The sequence below is a fragment of the Chrysemys picta genome, chromosome 7 (assembly GCF_011386835.1).
Source record: "Chrysemys picta bellii isolate R12L10 chromosome 7, ASM1138683v2, whole genome shotgun sequence".
NCBI lineage: Eukaryota > Metazoa > Chordata > Testudines > Emydidae > Chrysemys > Chrysemys picta.
In genome coordinates this window covers 126896189-126911523 of record NC_088797.1, presented here as the reverse complement: position 1 = coordinate 126911523, position 15335 = coordinate 126896189, and the positions used below count along the sequence as shown (strand labels likewise).

The 15335-nt window shown below is 43.6% G+C and overlaps 1 protein-coding gene across 2 annotated transcripts in view; it reads left to right on the top strand.

Moving 5' to 3' along the window:
* Positions 1–9617, top strand: part of OGA (O-GlcNAcase) — a 43131-nt gene extending 33514 nt beyond the window's left edge. For both annotated transcript variants that reach the window (XM_024100493.3, XM_005289391.4), the window contains exons 15-16: positions 6281–6440; positions 7262–9617. In XM_024100493.3, coding sequence (XP_023956261.1) covers positions 6281–6440; positions 7262–7398 — 297 coding nt within the window. In that variant the 3' untranslated portion in view covers positions 7399–9617. The remainder of the gene's footprint in view (positions 1–6280; positions 6441–7261) is intronic.
* Positions 9618–15335: the final 5718 nt, after the last annotated feature.

Below are 15335 nucleotides of genomic sequence, written 5' to 3'. Positions count from 1 at the left end.
GGCTGCAAAATTGGAGATCAGGACAAGAGGTGGGCCCCACACATATGCTGCAACACTTGTGCAACAAATCTTCGCCAGTGGTTGAACAGGAAAAGGAAATCTATGCCTTTTGCAGTGCCAATGATTTGGAGAGAGCCAACAGATCATACCAGCAATTGTTACTTCTGCATGGTGCCTCCAGTTGGGAAAGGTGTGTCAAAGAAGAAAAAGTGGACTGTGCATTATCCAAACATTCCATCAGCTATACGCCCAGTACCCCACGGAGAAGGGCTGCCGGTTCCTGATGCACCAGAATCACTCTCACTTGAGGAAGAGGATGAAACTTCTGGTCCTGAACCATCAATGTCACAGGACCCACATTTTTTCCCATCCTCCTCCTCTGAACCACACCTCATAACACAAGGTGAACTGAATGACCTTGTCAGGGATTTGGAACTCCCCAAGAGTAAGGCAGAGCTGTTGGGCTCCAGAGTACAGCAGTGGAATCTCCTAGCAGGTGATGTTAGGGTTTCCATGTTCCGTGACGGTCAAAAGGATCTTGTCCCATTCTTCTTCATGGAAGGTAATCTTGTAGCCTGCAACAACATCGATGGTGTGATGGCAGCCCTCAACATCGTTCACGATCCAGATGAGTGTGGAGACTGTTCATTGATTCATCGAAGACGAGTCTTAAAGGTGTTTTACTGCATAATGGCAATGTTTTGCCATCAATTCCAGTTGGTCATGCAGTCCATATGAAGGAAACCTATGACAGCATGAAACAACTTTTGAGGTGCATAAACTATGACCAACATCAGTGGCAGCTTTGTGGCGATTTGAAGGTTGTTGCTCTCTTGCTTGGTCTGCAGACTGGATACACAAAGTACTGCTGTTTTCTCTGCGAATGGGATAGTCGTGCAAGAGATTCCCACTACATCAAGAAACATTAGCCACTCCGACAGTCATTGGAGCCTGGGAGGAAAAGTGTTCAGCATCCACCACTTGTTGAATCAAGGAAGATTTTGTTACCACTCTTACACATCAAGCTGGGTCTGATGAAGAACTTTGTCAAGGCCATTGACAAAACACAAGCAGCTTTCAAGTACCTCCGTGGAAAATTTCCAAGGTTAAGTGAAGCGAAGATAAAGGAAGGTGTCTTTGTTGGTCCTCAGATTCGTGAACTTCTTCGAGATGATGCATTTAACCATGCACTGCGTGGCAAGGAAAAGACGGCATGGAAAGCCTTCCAGTTAGTGGCAATAAATTTTCTCGGAAACAACAAGGCAGACAATAGGTTGTTGGTGGAAAACCTCCTCAAGGCATACAAAAGCCTTGGTTGCGACATGTCACTAAAGATGCATTTGTTTGCACTCTCATCTAGATTTTTTTCCACCGAACTGCGGAGCAATGAGCGACGAGCACGGTGAGCGATTTCACCAGGACATTGCAACAATGGAGAAACGCTATCAGGGCAAATGGAGCCCATCAATGCTTGCAGACTATTGCTGGACAGTGACAAGAGATGCTCCATTTAATGAATACAAGAGACAAGCCAAGAAGCGCCGAGTAGACACTGAATAGGACTAAACTATGTACAGAATAGTTTTTTGCCTTTTGTTTCATAATAAATTTTATTTATATAACCCTTTTGCTGATTTTTAAAGTGTTACATAAACAGGACAGGTGAAATATTATCATGTAAAGCAACCATAAACACATGAAAAGACCTAGGTTTACGATTTATGATTAAAACTCTACCATCTACACAATATACATAGACATAAAATGTAAAAACTTAAATATCTTAGAAACAGTAGCCAATCAGTTGTTTTAATTGTCATGTTTGAATTCAGCACATCAAAATACATAATAAATAGCACATTTTATCTCTGAAGCAGATGACTTCTCAAAAATTGTAGACCGACCAGTGTTATCTGTGGGTCAGGTCTTCTCTGATATGATTGCATGACCACTGGGCCCTTCTGCAGGAAGTTCCCAAACAGACTGCAGATTACAGTAAACCTTGAGGAATAGGACATACTGCCCACGGCATAATACCATGCTGTTGAGTGTCTCCGAGACAAAGGGAACCTTCAAATAAATGTCCTAGTACTACATGCTGGGTGACTGACTCTGCCCTTAAGATCAGTGCAGAGGTCGCCACATTCTGATCAGGATGGACAATATGGCATTGGTGGCTTATCTCCGTCACCACTGAAGCAGCAGGAGCAAGATCCTAGCAATGGAATCAAATCTTACTTAGGCGGGCAGGAACTTTCTGGGCCTTTGTGTTTCTGGAAATCCAACATTGGATTGAATTGATTGGCATGCAGCAGGTGCCTCCAGGGGAGTGCTCCTCTAAAGACTCCTCTTTTAGATAACTGTGGACGCAAGGGAACCCAGGTACGGCAGCAGGTAATCAGACAGAAGCTTTCACTCAGGATGTATTTTCGCTAGATGCTTACACCTTCCCTCAGCTTCTACCGATCAGTAAAGCATTAGTCTCCTGATCCATGTTATACCACACTGGCTGAGAAAAATTTGGTTAGCAGTTTTCTTGGCCCTGTCCAGAAGACCAGCATCTCTGTAGCTGCTTATTCATAGATTCTAGGACTGGAAGGGACCTCGAGAGGTCGAGTCCAGTCCCCTGCCCTCATGGCAGGACCAAATACTGTCTAGACTATCCCTGTTAGACATTTATCTAACCTACTCTTAAATATCTCCAGAGATGGAGATTTCACAACCTCCCTAGGCAATTTATTCCAGTGTTTAACCACCCTGACAGTTAGGAACTTTTTCCTAATGTCCAACCTAAACTTCCCTTGCTACAGTTTAAGCCCATTGCTTCTTGTTCTATCCTTAGAGGCTAAGGTGAACAAGTTTTGTCCCTCCTCCTTATGACACCCTTTTAGATACCTGAAAACTGCTATCATGTCACCGCTCAGTCTTCTCTTTTCCAAACTAAACAAACCCAATTCTTTCAGCCTTCCTTCATAGGTCATGTTCTCAAGACCTTTAATCATTCTTGTTGCTCTTCTCTGGACCCTCTCCAATTTCTCCACATCATTCTTGAAATGCGGTGCCCAGAACTGGACACAATACTCCAGTTGAGGCCTAACCAGCGCAGAGTAGAGCGGAAAACTGACTTCTCATGTCTTGCTCACAACACACCTGTTAATGCATCCCAGAATCATGTTTGCTTTTTTTTGCAACAGCATCACACTGTTGACTCATATTTAGCTTGTGGTCCACTATAACCACTAGATCCCTTTCTGCCGTACTCCTTCCTAGACAGTCTCTTCCCATTCTGTATGTGTGAAACTGATTGTTCCTTCCTAAGTGGAGCACTTTGCATTTGTCTTTGTTAAACTTAATCCTGTTTACCTCAGACCGTTTCTCCAATTTGTCTAGATCATTTTGAATTATGACCCTATCCTCCAAAGCAGTTGCAATCCCTCCCAGTTTGGTATCATCTGCAAACTTAATAAGCGTACTTTCTATGCCAATATCTAAGTAGTTGATGAAGATATTGAACAGAGATGGTCCCAAAACAGACCCCTGCGGAACCCCACTTGTTATGCCTTTCCAGCAGGATTGGGAACCATTAATAACTACTCTCTGAATACAGTTATCCAGCCAGTTATGCACCCACCTTATAGTAGCCCCATCTAAATTGTATTTGCCTAGTTTATCGATAAGAATATCATGCAAGACCTTATCAAATGCCTTACTAAAGTCTAGGTATACCACATCCACCACTTCTCCCTTATCCACAAGACTCGTTATGCTTGTTTGGAGGCCTCTGACTCACCCCAGCCCAGGTGCTCTGAAGCTCTTGGTCTGTGACAGGACACTACTGAAGGACGTGAATAGGGCACTACTGAATAGGGCAGCCTTTGCCATGATGTGCTCCAGGAAAAAAAAACTATTTTGCTTAAAATGAGATGTGTGGGATGTCTCTCCGGTTGGTGTAGACAGCAGGGAACTTCAGCCCAGAATGCCTTCTCTCCGTTTCTGCAAGAAGTATTTAAGGATGTCTCAACTTCCTAGAGGTCCTGTCTTTCCCCATCAGCACATTGAGGGATCCAGTGAAAAAAATGATTTTCCAAGGGGGTTTCCTAGTGTTCCTCCAAGACAGTAGTTCTCCATCGATAGCCCAGCTTTCTCTTTGATGGTGATGTCAGAATTTCACTTCCAGAAATCTTCCTTCCCAGCTGAAAACTAGGAAAGATCTGGGCTGACTTAAGGGCCTTAGGATTTACCTGCTCTGATCCTAATCCTTTGGGAAGTTATTTGCCTTGTTCATACTCAGAGTTGCAGGAAGGGACTTAAGACCTCTCGAAGGGTTGTTTTGGTGAATGGGTCAGCACTTCTATCTAAGAGGCTTATGTGTTAGCTGAAGTGCAAGGCTTGCTGGCTAAGCCTCTGCATCCTGGGCAGAGTGGCACCAGGCTTGAGTGAGTGAACTTTTCAAGACTGCCAGATGATACTGCATATCCAGAATGTATCCGCTAGTGCTGCCACTGGGTGGAGAGTGCTCTACTCTTAGTGATTCCTCAAGGAGTGTTCCTTTCCAAGAGGGTGGTGCTCTCCCTGTTTCACATTTCCTATCCATCAGTAGCCTTCCTGTTGTGTCTTCCTCGTCTACTTGCAAGGACTGCTAGACAGAAGCCCTGAAGCTGTGCCTTGAGTCAAATTTTGTTCCTTACCTGTGAATTTGTCTTGTTTGGTCAAAAAGGAATAGTCTTCCCAAAGAGAAACTGTTTGGCTGGCTTGAGACTTAAGACCTTTCCAGAACTGGAGAGTTAGGTAGTGGACAAATTTAGTCCTTTGACCGCTTATGGAATCTTTCCCTGAGAGTGCAGGTCACTAGTAACTAAAGGGGCAGAGAATCTTCGTTCTGATTGGCCAGTCTGTGTCAAAGAATGAATGCCCCACAGTCTGTCTTTGCCATTGGAGCACAGGCAGCAAATCAACAGGGAAGGAACGCAATTTTTAACTCTTCCATCTGTCAGATACGTCCACATCTAAGAACTCTGCTATGGTGTCAGAACAGGTGGCTCCAATAAGTACATGCATCCATTAGTCCAGCTCTTGAACCTGCCAGCTGATGTGGTCTAGTTTCAAGTTCATAAAGAATTGATCTTGCATTTGTTACTATTATCACTGTGCTGCCTCGTTTTGTAACTGACTTGCTGCAAAAAATCAATAGAAATCTTCTTTGGGGAACAGTCCTGCACTGAACAGGCGGTGAATGGACTCTACACTCTTTCTGATTTTGATTGATGTCTGTGTCCAGGCTGGATAGAAACTCCCTCATCAGTAGTCAGAATTAGAAGCCTGTCCTGCTTGCATACGTCTGATGGCATGTCAACGTACTGGGGAAGAATTGTAACTTTAGAATAGTAGCAAGCAGCTTGATAACTTCCCTTCAGTGGATTTGGCTGCAAACTGCTGGGCAGGACAGCCCATTTTGATTACCCATTACGCTGCAGTCGTTGCTCTAAATGCTGGTTACGTTTTTCCCCCTTGCAAGTGGGTATTGTTCCCCCGTATGAGAAAACAAATCCTTATTGGGCTTTGTTTTGTTCAGTAGATTACATATTATGGTAACACTTAACCTGAGTTGCATTCCTACTATGCCACCACTGCCACACTTTAGTGTGGTATAAATAACGGTTCTGAGTGCACCTAAGAGCGAGGGACTTCAAATGATCTCTACCAGTAGATCTCTCCCCTACTGTCACTGTACCAGCACCCAGTCCCTAAATTTCACTAATGCAGAGTTCCTCTTCCGAAGTGAGGTCGTCTTCTAAAATTCTTGTCCAACTCCCTGGTAGGACTGATGGAATCTCCTCCTTTATGGAGCATATCAGCTGAGCAGTGTAACTTTCTACGATGTTTGGTTACTCAGTTATTTTTGTCTTTCCAACATTAATACAGCCTCAGGCACTTGCCTGACCATTTTATCCCTCTGTTAGAATTCAAATCTTTGCTACCCTGGTTGCATTTCTAACTGACTGGGAATCAGACTCCTGAAAAGAGAACTTGCTTTTATTTTAAACAGCTGACTTATTTTCCTGTGTCAAGAGGTAAAAGGCTAACTAGCACTAATTACAGGATTCAGTGAATGGTAATTTCATGCAATTCCTTACAAGGCTTGTTTTGCTGGTATATCTGAAGTGCCTGGTCTCTGCTGATTTGTGTGTGATGCTCTTAGAGGCATACAACCCTGAGCAAAACAGCCCACATCAGCAAAACTGATCATGCTGAAAAGACTGTTCCTTTCTGTCCTCTTTAGAAAATAATGTTGAGTTTCCATGAAGAGCAGGAAGTATTGCCAGAGACATTCCTCGCCAATTTCCCGTCGCTGATAAAGCTAGACATCCACAAAAAAGTGACTGACCCAAGTGTGGCCAAAAGCATGATGGCCTGCCTGCTGTCCTCTCTGAAAGCTAATGGTGAGTTTTTGCACTTGGAATTGTTGGGGGTGCTCTAGGTACAGTGATTTAAGAATGACCACAGCATTTCATCCCCTTGGTGTTAGGCAAACTGGGAGTTCTAGGATTGGGGGTGCTGATGCATTTTGCATTCCCAGGTCAGTGTGGGAGATCTGATTTCTGCTAAATTGGCACGTGAGGTTGTTTATAAATTGCTTTCACATTCTAGCTCTAATGCTACTGTCTGTCTTCTGTAAAAGATACTATTATTGTAGCGAATATTTTGCAAATTAGGAAATGGGAAGAACTGAGGGAGCAATTTGGCTAACTGAGGTCCACAGCAGCCACACAAATCTTTATATTTCCCGGGCTGAAATCCTTGAAGCCATTTCCGAAGTGTCATAGTATGCTGAGATCTTCCGTCTTGAATGCTGGAGGCACTTGGCCTTTTGCCTCGCTGCATACCTGAGGCTTGCAGTTATCTTGAGCAATTCACATGCCCTTTTGTGGTGCTGTTCTCTCAGCCGGTGCCTGAGCTTCAGGATGTTTTCATGTGAAGCGGGCCTGTAGAGGCAATTTGACTACAATCTGCTAGGCTGCAGTCTACAAGCCAGCAACAGAAACGTACAATCTTTGTGGAAAGGTATCAGCTATGTTACCCTAAATCTAGCCTCCGTTTCTGGCAGTAGGTATACCAGGTATGGCACTAGTTCAGTGATATGATCGGTTTTAAATGTTAAAATAGATGGAAAAGAATCTAACGATGTTTGCAGAGTTTGGGGGTTTTGTTACAATAACTCTTCTCATCTCCTCCTCCCCCCCCCCCTTTTTTTTTTCTTCAGGCTCCCGTGGGGCTTTTTGTGAAGTGAGACCAGATGATAAAAGAATCCTGGAATTTTACAGCAAGCTGGGTTGTTTTGAAATAGCTAAAATGGAGGGATTTCCAAAGGATGTTGTTATCCTTGGAAGGAGCCTGTGAAGTCCTTGACAATGAACTGTTCGAATACTGTAGTCCCTTAACAGCTGGGCGGGTGGTGGTGGGGATCTTCATATGGTCTAACTGCACAAACACAGCAGTCAGCCAACTTGCTAGAAGGGGCTATGTGAAAATCCACCCATCACACATTTCAAACGTTAACTTGTTGGATGAAGAGAGTGCTGCTGAAAACCCAGCTCTGAAAAAGAGAAACCTTGTTGTCGTCCTTTCCTGGTCTTGCGTGAAGTGCCAAGGAATCTTGCGTGGGCTGTATCCTCTGGGAGGAGCCCCCCCTTCCTGCCCAGTGATGTGGTTGGTAGCAGTTCTTTGCATCCAAATATGCAGTTAGCAGAATGGTGTTCTTTTTCTGAAGTAACTGTTAAGATCTGATTTTCTTTTTCCCTGTGTCATACAGCAGGATGTGAGGAGGGAGGGGTGTAATTGGGGTACTTCATGTTACAGAGATGGGAAGGATTACGTGTCAGTCAGCAATTTAAAGACCGGTATTGACGGTTCTGTTTTTGGCTATCTTTATGCTTGTTTATAAGGCAGTGACCAGTTGTCACTGCTAATGACCATTGGTTCAGGCTTTGTGCTTTGTAGGGACAAATGTGCAGTTGTCTGTGGCAAAAGTCACTAATGACAGACTTGTAAATGTCAGTGTATATAAACTAGCTGTATGCTTAATAACTTCTTTGTGTTTGCTGGTTTTGTAATTTTTTTCTTCTGAAAAGTGAAATGGTATTGGTCCAAGATGGCACTTTTGACTAACGTCAAACCACAATGGAGAATGACTCTGTCCTCGGCGTTGGCTTTTTCTACTGTGCCTCCTACCCAGGGCTAGAAACTGACCATGTTGGGTAAGAGGTGCTGATCCAGAAGGATCATTCCTTCAGAGGACAGGCAGTTCTGTTGCAAGGCTGCCACGGCCTGGTGCTATCATCATTCTCCTGGAACTGAACCAGCAATTCAGTGGGAGGCCTGCTGAACCTGTTAATTTTGGTGGCAGTCTCAAAGAGGAGGTGGATGGAGGAAGTGAGAGGGAACTGGTCCATGGTCAGGATTTGTCCTTGGATCAGTCTCCTGCTTCAAAGACTGTTCATACTGGTTTGCCTAAATCAGGGTCTTCAAATCCTGCATGTTTGTATCAAAGAATTTTTGTAGAAGAAACATCACAATAAGCACATTTTTACAAATTATTTAAATGGTTACCTAATTAATGTAACTGCAGATATTCTGAGAGTTTAATGTTTTTACCCAGATCTGATGTATTTGACTAATGTGATGGAGCCAGCATGGTTAGGGGATCTGGTAGTGAGGTAGTCACACCATTTGTGGGGGTTATTGATTTTTCTGTAGAAGCCCTGTGTTCCAGAGATGTAATTGGCCAATAATATACACTTTACATTACATTACATTACCTTACTAATTTCACCTGCTACCATCAACTGTGTTTAACTTCCTTCTTTTTAAATGTCCCTCTTGGTTTTGGTGGCAAACAAAAGACATTCAGGTCCTTATTTAAGCTCCCATCTGTGTAGCTTTGAAGAAGTTTTACGAGCTATAACAAATGGCATTAGGCTGCAGTAATGTCTGCAATCTGTAAGGAGAAGCTAACGTTTGGCCTTCCGGTGCAGTCACATAGGATATTTTTCTTTTTCAGAATGTGAATAATTTTTTAATTTAGTAGCGAAGTATTTAAGTTTAAACAAGTTCATTTCATTGACAGAGAGAGGTATAGGGTCATGCTATGGGATCTCATGTAAATCAGAGCTGAATGTCACTAGTTTTAATACAGCTTTGAGTAAGTAGCTGATCCCTTGGTTTTAGCAGGTGGAAGAGTTGTGTGTTTTTGTTTTTGTTTTTTTATGGATACCAGAGTCAACTTACTACTTGATCTGGATTCATAGCATTACAGGATAGGATGCTTGTGGCCTTATATCTTGGCTTTAAGGAGTTGCCACAATCTCTTCCTATAAATTTTATTGTTACAGAAGTTAGTTGTACAAACGGATGGAATGTCCAGGCCAATACCATCACTCTAGGATTGTAAAGTGATAAGTTGACATATCTTTCATGGTTATGAATTTTCATTAAGGTTGGAATGCCACTTTCATTAATCTGTTTTTAGATCAACAGTATCTGTAGCAGAAAAATGAGCTGTAAAACTGTATTTGAAGACCATGCAAGAAATAGAATAAAAATAGAGAAGTGAATGTAAATAAGCAATGTGTTTAGTTTGTAAAGCTGTCAGGGGTGGATGCAGGGGGAATACACCTCTTCCATCTTGCTAGGTGTTTTGGGCACCCTAATGGTAAACTCTCTTCTGCTGCTTTCCATGTGATTGTCCTTTTTGGGGGGGAGGTGGATGCTGGCTGTTCTGAGAAGCATTTAACCACACTAACATTCTTCGTGGGAGGGGGATGTTGGATGCTGTTGACCCTTCAGAACACTTTGAAATCAACAAGTGAGATCCTTTTAATCCAAATTTAAATAGCACTAGTTCTGCATTTCTACTTCTACAGGCTTTGGGAGGACCATACATAGGCTCACACAAGTAGTTCAGTAAAACGATGTCCTCTGGAGTGTCTGGGAAAAATCAATCCGCGTTCCATTACAACAATGTTTTAATAAATGGCCAATCCGTTTTTATAAGGTATTTACCAGCACCCAGACAGCTAAGTATTCTCCCTATTTTACCAATAAGGAAACAAGTTGCAAAGTGACTTGCCCAAGGTCAGACAGCAAGCCAGTGGCACAAACTAGTTTTTATAATCCAGGAATTGTTTGCTTGCAGTCCTGAGCCCAGATGTCACTGCCTTGAGGATGCACGAGACTACAGAGAACTTGGAAAGCATTGTTGCCTTGCACTGACTAGGAAGTGCAGTAGTGACTGCTCCCTAGACCACTTTAGTACACAGTAGTGGAAACCAAGGACAAATAAGCCACGTCCCTTCTGGCATACTTGCCTTGAATATTGTTGATAAGTTAAACAGTTCTCCTTCAAATACTCTTCCCCTTCAGCAGTAGCAAAGGGAGAGGAAGTGTCCGTTAATCCCATCTCAGTAACTACTGTTTAGTTATGAAGTGGGATCCCATGCCTTTGATTGGAGGTATAGAAGATTTCATTCTTCTCTGCTCAATGACCCAGGGTACTTGAATGGCTTGGGAGCTCCCCTGAACATTTTTTCCCTTAGACTTGCTTCCCTTAAGTTTTTCCTTCTTGAAGTCCATTGTCTGTCTTCTGCTGTTTTCCTTCCTACCATTCCTTAGAATTGTGAACTCTACCATTTCATGATCACTTTCTCCCAAGCTGTCTTCATCTTCACATTCTCAACCAGTTCCTCCCTATTTGTCCGAATCCGATGTAGAACAGCCTCTCCTCTAGGCACTCTCTCCACCTTCTGTAATAAAAAGTTACCTCCAATGCATTCCAAGAACTTGTTGGATAATCTGTGCCTTGCTGTATTTTCCTAACAAATGCCTGGGCAATTGAAGTCCCCCATCACCATCAAATCCTGTGTTTTGGATGATTGTTGTTTTAAAAAAAGGCTCATACACTACTTCTTCCTGGTTAGGTGGTCTGTTGTAGACCTACTGTGACATCCCCCTTGTTTTTTACCCTTTTATCCTTACCCAGAGACTTTGAACAGCTCTGTCTCCACTTCTATCTTGACCTCGATGCCAGTGTATTCAATTTTTATTACAAGGCAACACCACCTCCCTTTTTTCCCTGCCTGTTGTTCCTGAACAAGCTATACTCTTCTGTACCAATATTCCAGTCTCATAAATTATCCTAAATCTCTGAATCACAATTATGACATAATTGTGATAGGTTTCAGAGTAGCAGCCATGTTAGTCTGTATCCGCAAAAAGAACAGGAGTACTTGTGGCACCTTAGAGACTAACATGCATATGCATCCGAAGAAGTGGGCTGTAGCCCACGAAAGCTTATGCTCTAATAAATTTGTTAGTCTCTAAGGTGCCACAAGTACTCCTATTCTTTTTATAATTGTGATTATTCACTAGTATTTCTAGATCTTCCTGTTTGTACACAAATGCAAGTAGTATAAGGAATAATCATCTAAGCTGTTCATTAGATTTCCCCTCTATATTCCCTCTCATCTCTTCTCTTTCCCTCTATGCTTGACAACCCATCAGCCCAGTCTCCATGTTGTGGACTTTTACCTGTGGTCTTTTGTCTCCTGCCCATGTTGAAACTAGTTTAAAGCCTGCCTCGCTAGATTATCCAGTCTGCATCCAAAAATACTTTCCCCTTCCTTGATAGGCTACTCCTATCTCTGCTCAGCGGTCCTTCTTGGAACAGCATGCTTGAAAAAGCCCATGGAACCAATATTACAATGAGGCTACAAGGAAGGGGCAAATTGGACAGACTGACCTTAAATGTATAAGGGCTTGAGAATCTATCGAGCTGTCCTGCAGTGGCTTGAGTGTGGGTACCAGCCTCAGGGCCGACTGTTAGGAAACAGCACAAACCCCCAATTGGTTGAGTTCTATTCTTAGATCTCACCAACCAGTTATCAAGTGTGAACCGCCTTAAGATGGAGTCTCAGCCAGTCCCCGTAGGTATTCCGCTCTGTCTCACCACCCAGGTGCGCTGCCCTTGCCTTGCACCAAAGATCACAGCAATATTCAGGTGACTTCCAGTCCCAAAGGACCAGTCACTTACCTCAGCTTAATTGCTCTTCAGATCTCACACGAAAGACTATGCTGGTAGGCCGTCCTATAATAAAGTATCTAAAGATTTATTTCCTTTTCCTATTTAATGAGTTATCTATACGGTAAAGTAGGTAAACATATATACACACAAATGAGTTCCAGTCTTAAGATTAAAAGAATAGAACCTTTTATAATCAAGCTCAGTATGTCCCTTAGGGCTAACTAGTGGTTATCTTTGCTTACATTTAGTAATCCTTCCCCTAAGGTCCAGGCAGCTTCCTGGAATTAGGAGTTTTTATCCCTTCCCTCCCTTTTGCTTCAAATTGCCAACTCAACTGTGGGGAGGAGTTCACTTGCATGTCTCTTCTTCCTGAGGGATGAGCAATCAACAAAATCTTTTGTCCTCTTTGATGTTCCACAATAGCTGGTGTTGATGGGCCTTCCTTGTGGAGCAAGACCTACTTTCTGTTAAAGATTAGCACTTTACACTAATATTTCTCTCCTATCTGGTGCTTTATACAGTCAGAGGCTTATGCTACAAATGCTTAATTTGGGGATTACAATATGGGATACAGCTGGTATAAGTGAGGTTAATCCAGGCAGCAACTACACACCCTCAATTTTTAGCACATTTTTATAACTCTAATATCTATTTTACACACAGTAACACACAGGTGAACCAGACTGATTCCAGCTCTGTGTTTGTCGGTATTCAAGTGAGGCATGGGGACCTTGGCATATGCAGGAACCTGCTTTGCTGGCATCACAGAGCAGCGCACGATATTGATATAAATGATGTGGGTTGAGGCTCTGCCTAGTTCCCTCAGCCCAGTGGCCAATCATGTAGCTTTATCGTGGTTTCATCCATAGTGGGAAGAGGGCTTCAGAGCGGAATGATATGTTGGAGTTTAGTTTGATGCGGATAGGTGGCGTGACTGCTCCTGGACTGTTAAGCTTTCATGTCTGGATGCCACGTCTCCAGAAAGATGAGGGGAGAAATAAAGCGTGCCCAGGATCTAGGGGGCTGGAGGGACTATGGAAGAAAGATTGAATTTAATAGGTAGAATATCCCATCTATCCTGTGCGAAGTAGGCCTAAATTCTGCTGCCCTAGGTAGAGTGTCCTCCTAGAACTGATAATGGAGTTTGAGAAATAGGGTGTTAAACTGCATCTAAAATAATCCCCATAGAGACAGTAACTGCTTTAAGCAGCCAACTTTCTGAGCAACCTCGTAGATTACTACTTCATTTATTTACTAGGTCCCTGTAGTGCTGACTCAGCATCTCTCCATGCATAAGCTACTGGGCTAACTTGACAGCATATTGGAATTTAGTTCTGCCAGAATTTCTCAAACCAAACCTCTTCTTGGTGTGGTCAGTGTACGGTTCCACTGTGGGGTTCAGTGAGTTGGGAGCACTCGACCAGTCTAACTTCTACTCCCCAAATTTAGGATTGTTTTGCCTCATGATCCCAACAGGGTTGTTTACCACCTGACCCTATTGTAGTTTTACTAACATTTCCTCATGTTTTTCTGATTTCTGTACATACGCACACCACTGAGCGCTGCAGGCTTTTGCACTTATTACTGTGGTTAGATATTTGGCTGCGTGTGTGTGTTCTTCCTGTGACAGCCAGCACAGCAGACCTTGAGTGAACTGCCCAATGATCATACGATCCGTTAAGGTACAAAGGTGCCCAGCCAGCTTTATTGTCGACTAAGCACAGTAGTAGCACCTGGCAGACTCTACGAGGATACTAAGACATGGATGCTCGTGACAAAGGACACAACTCGGTCAGTGCTGGGACTTTCCACTGCCCCCTTTGTTGGCCAAAGATACTCCCTCTGAAACACATCTTTATACCTTGATATAAACAAGTTACGTACTGTCATCCTGACCTTCTCTTGTTTGAAGGGTCAGTGTGTTTCTGTTACCCTTGGGGAATGTTTTTGTACCATCCTTGATAGCGGGATGTTCTGGTACCACTTGATATCAGGATGTGTTTGCATGAGCACTGCTTAGCAATGTGTTTTTCTGCAATATCAGCCCTGTTCTTGCCAGATTCTGTGAGCAGGTCCTGCCTCATACCAGGCCTCTAATACAAGAGTTTGTCTCAGGCTGTCTTCCTACTACAAACACTATGTAGGTGTCGCAGCACCATCACAGCTGTGCATCCTTAGGAAGAACCAGGAATTTATAGAGAGGAATTACAGGGCTGGAAACCCGGCCAAGAACGGGTTTGAACTGAGTTTGTCAGTGATAATGCCTCACAATGCCCCCTGCACACACTCACTCTCCCAAAAAGCTCCGGATCCTTCCTAGTCTACAGGTGGCTAATATGAGGCAGAGAGGTTCACAGCCTGTTTTCAAAGGTGCTGAGCACTCACAGCTCCTAATTGACTTCAACTGGAGTTGTGGGTGTTCAGCACCTTTGGAAAACAGGCCTCTCCACGATCACCTAATGAACCGATTAGCAATTTCCAGACCTGCTCAGAGCCATGATCTGTCTAACTCAGTTGGCTGGCACCAGTCCTAGCCAGTGGCAGCTGCTTCAGAGAAAGGAGGAAGAAAGTCCTGCACTTAGGACGGAAGAATCCCATGCACTGCTACAGACTAAGGACCGAATGGCGAGGTAGCAGTTCTGCAGAAAAGGACCTAGGGGTCACAGTGGACGAGAAGCTGGATATGAGTCAACAGTGTGCTCTTGTTGCCAAGAAGGCTAACAGCATTTTGGGCTGTATAAGTAGGGGCATTGCCAGCAGATCGAGGAACGTGATCATTCCCCTTTATTTGACATTGGTGAGGCCTCATCTGGAATACTGTGTCCAGTTTTGGGCTCCACACTACAAGAAGGATGTGGAAATATTGGAAAGAGTCCAGCGGAGGGCAACAAAAATGATTAGGGGTCTGGAGCACATGACTTATGAGGAGAGGCTGAGGGAACTGGGATTGTTTAGTCTCCAGAAGAGAAGAATGAGGGGGGATTTGATAGCTGCTTTCAGCTACCTGAAGGGGGGTTCCAAAGAGGATGGAGCTCGGCTGTTCTCAGTGGTGGCAGATGACAGAACAAGGAGCAATGGTCTCAAGTTGCAGTGGGGGAGGTCTTGGTTGGATATTAGGAAACACTATTTCACTAGGAGGGTGGTGAAGCACTGGAATGTGTTACCTAGGGAGGTGGAGGAATCTCCTTCCTTGGAGGTTTTTAAGGCCCGGCTTGACAAAGCCCTGGCTGGGATGATTTAGTTGGGAATTGGTCCTGCT